At 66.9% G+C, this 3,266-nt stretch overlaps 2 protein-coding genes across 2 annotated transcripts in view; one reads left to right on the top strand and one right to left on the bottom strand.

The window, feature by feature from the left end:
- CINP (cyclin-dependent kinase 2 interacting protein) overlaps positions 1-2,480 on the bottom strand; it is an 11,368-nt gene extending 8,888 nt beyond the window's left edge. The window contains exon 1 of the mRNA XM_012724372.1: positions 2,264-2,480. Coding sequence (XP_012579826.1) covers positions 2,264-2,480 — 217 coding nt within the window. The remainder of the gene's footprint in view (positions 1-2,263) is intronic.
- TECPR2 (tectonin beta-propeller repeat containing 2) overlaps positions 217-3,266 on the top strand; it is a 39,538-nt gene continuing 36,488 nt past the window's right edge. The window contains exons 1-2 of the mRNA XM_012724371.1: positions 217-253; positions 2,419-2,697. Of these exons, the coding sequence (XP_012579825.1) occupies positions 2,479-2,697 (219 nt within the window). The 5' untranslated portion in view covers positions 217-253; positions 2,419-2,478. The remainder of the gene's footprint in view (positions 254-2,418; positions 2,698-3,266) is intronic.

Here is a 3,266-nt window from a genome sequence, read left to right as displayed (position 1 = left end):
TTTCCCCTCCGAGCCCTTTGTTGCCCCTCTTTCTCGCGCCGCCCAGGAATTGTGTTCTGTTGCTTCTGTGCCGTGTGTTGTCAGAAGGTGGGTGGCAGCCTCACCTGCAGCAGGGCTTGCACCCGGGGTAGCGCCTGTGGCAAGGTTGCACACTTGAAAAAAAGGAGTGCTGAGGGAGCCCCAGACCCAGATCCCGCACGAGCAGAATCTGGGGGCAAAGCTGGTGGTTACTGGCAACCCCATCTGATGAGAGGTGAGGTGCTTATGACATCCAGTGTTCCTTCATTCAGCAAGGAGTTTTTCGGGTCCTGATGTCCACTCCCCCCAGGCTCAGGGTGCTGTGGTGGGTTAGACTGACGAGAGCTCTGCGGAAGGGCCAGCAGGTGTGGTGTGGGGGCTGCTCCAGTTGCCGTTTTGGGGACTGACTTGGGGGAGGAGGCGTGAGAGCAGCCCTGAAGGAGGAGCCGCTGTCATGGGTGGCAGCTGCTTCCCAGCAGCCAGGGGAAAGAGCCCGCGGAAGGTGACGGAAAGCGAGCCCCAGGCGCTGGGGTCCTGCCTCTCGTCTCAGTGCAGGGGCCCAGCGTGTCTGAGGGAGGCGGAGCGCCCATGGAAGGGACCTTGCAAACACAGGTGGCTTTGGTGAGGTAGTGGAGGCCGAGCGGCCCCGGGCCTCTGCCTGTGGCGCCGGCCGGCTCGGGCTGGGGCAGGGAAGTGGCAGGAGGGCATGTGTAAGTGTGGCCACCTCCCGCCCCTTATGTTCGGGCGGAGATTTCATTTCCGAGAAGGACCACAGGTGCCATGAGCAGTGTTAAAGAGGCCCTGTAAGGCCAAAAAGGCAGACGCACGGCAGACGAAAAGCAAGAAAACAAAATAAAGAAAAAGCCGCTTGTGCAACGGCGCCTGGCCACTTCCTGGACAAGGTGGGGGTGTCCCGGACACCGCGCGCCTCGCGGCCTTCAGCGGCTCCTGCTGTCAGCTTCCTCTCCTCTCACCACAAGGATGGCCCGCTGGGCTGTGCTTTCCGGGGCCAGCAGGGCGGAGTTTGCTTGTGCGCAGACGTGTGTGTGGCCCGGCCTGGGTCCTCTGCGTGGACCGGGAGGGGGCTGCTGGCCGCGGGCCAACTGTCCGCCTTTGAGGAATCGCCTGGCGAGCTGGGCACTTTCTCTGGTCAGCAGGCGGCTGGACCGCAGGCCTGCAGTGCAGCCTGGTGAGCGTGATGGCGCCTCCAGGTCTGGTTTTCGGAGGCCAGCAGCTTCTCCCGTGCGGACGGTGGCCTGGGTGAGCTGTCTGTTCAGTCCTGGTGCCCCCAGAGATGCTGGGACGTGACTCGCTTCACAGAGCTACGGGGAGCAGGCGCCGGTCTGGTTTGCGGGGTTTCTCTGCACTTTCTGTCCGGGCCCAGGAGTAGCTCTGGCCGCCTAGTTTGTGCTCCGGAGCGGGGCGGCGTGGGCAGGCCATGGAGGGCCTTGTCGCAACACAGCCTGGGTTGTGCCTGGAGGGGGGCTGGGACCGGGGGGGACGCTAGGATTTCAGCTAGAACAATTTTGACGCAAAATTTGACAGCGTGGTCACTGCGCAGACACTTCTGACCGCTGGGGCGGGCAGCATTGCCTTGGCCCCTTCGGACAGCCTCAGCGCCCCAGCTGACCTGCAGCGGCTTAGCGCATGGCCTGGGGTGGCTGGCCTGAGCCCTGGGCCTCCTGCAGGCTCTGCAGCGGCCACAGAAGCGCCCGTGGTGCGGATGGGTTTCGACGTCTGGAACCGCGATTCCACAGACCTGATTCGGGGGGCTAAAGGCGGAACAGCGCTCGCCCGCGGGGCTGCCCCAGGGGCGGCGCCAGAGCAGGTCCAACTTGGCCCGCGTGTGTGCGTGTGTGCGTGTGTGCTCTGCGCAGCCCTCCTGCGGGCCGCTGGCACCTGTGTTCTGGGTGTAGGGAGCTGCCGGCGCCTGCGGGTCAGCCGAGGTGGCCCTGCTCGAGCCCCCCGCGGGGCAGCCCCAGGCAGCGGGACAGCTGGCGCCGGGCTGCAGGAGGCCAGGGCGGGGCTGGCTCCAGCACCCCAAAGGTCCCAGAACCTGGGGGCCACGCTGCCCTCCGGGCCTGCGGACGCAGCTGCTGGGCTCCCTGGGGGGTGCTCCGGGGGCAGCCTGGGGGGGCAGACTCAGTCCCTGCACCGAGGGGAGGAGCCGGCCTGCCAGCGCAGCAACCCCTGCCCCAGGCCGCTGCCCCTCGCGTGGGCCTGCTTCCGGGCGGGTCCAACGCACTGCGCAGCGGCGGCTTCTCACAGGCGCCGGCCTTGTCCGCGGACAGTGCCGTCCAGGCTGGTGCGGCGCGGACCCGGCATTGGCGAGTGGCGCCGCCCTGGCCTGACTCCCTGGATGGCCCGGGCGGGCCGTGACGCCGCTGCTTTGACCCCCAGGCTCCCTGATGCCGAGTCACCACGGCTCCTGCTGCCGGGACACGCCCCAGAGACCCGGCCATGGCCTCGGCGCCGGCGCCCGTCCCTTTCAGGGAGTTCTGCCCGCTGTACTCTCTCCTCGGCGCCATCCCCACCAAGATCCAGAGGGGCTTCCGCTCCATCGCCGTCTACCTCACGGCCCTGGACGCCAGCGGGGACTACATCGCCGTGGGCAGCAGCATCGGCATGCTCTACCTGTACTGCCGGCACCTCGGCCGCATGCGGAAGTACAGCTTCGAGGTGAGGCCTGGCCGCGCGGGGCGGTGACACTCCTGTCCCCAGGCCCAGCGCTCCGCTGAAGGGTGCATCCGTGTCCAGCGGAGCAGAGGCCCTCTGAGCCAGGCCGTGTCTAGCTGCTCCGGTCCTCAGAGAGCCTCGACTCGCTGGCTTCAGAGGCTCCCTTTTTGGGTTGGAACTTTATGGAAAAGGAATTGATGTCACCCTGACCTGTGCCTCTCACACAGCGTCGCTGGGCGCCCAGCGGTGCGCTGCCATCACGCCCACCTACGTCGTGGGCTCTGTGGCTCGCAGCTCACAGGGCTGGGTGACTGCTGGTGTCCTGCAGGCCTAGATGAGGCGCGAAGAGACCTTATCAACGCTGCGCGTGGGCCTCCACGGTGGCGCAGCGGGCTAGGGCGCAGCAGTGAAGCTGGCTGCAGCCGCTCAGTGCGAGTGCGATTCCTGGCCAGGGAGGGACCGGGGCGCGGCAGACCTCGCCTGGCCCGCCCGCTGCTCCCCTCAGCAGTGTGTTTCAGTAGATCAGCCTGTTCTCCCCGCTCAGTCTCTGGTGAATCCTCTCACCGCCCCTG

The sequence above is a fragment of the Condylura cristata genome, unplaced genomic scaffold (genome assembly GCF_000260355.1).
Source record: "Condylura cristata isolate star-nosed mole 26May11 unplaced genomic scaffold, ConCri1.0 scaffold00013, whole genome shotgun sequence".
In the NCBI taxonomy this organism is placed as follows: Eukaryota; Metazoa; Chordata; class Mammalia; order Eulipotyphla; family Talpidae; genus Condylura; species Condylura cristata.
This window is presented reverse-complemented; position numbering and strand designations above follow the sequence as displayed.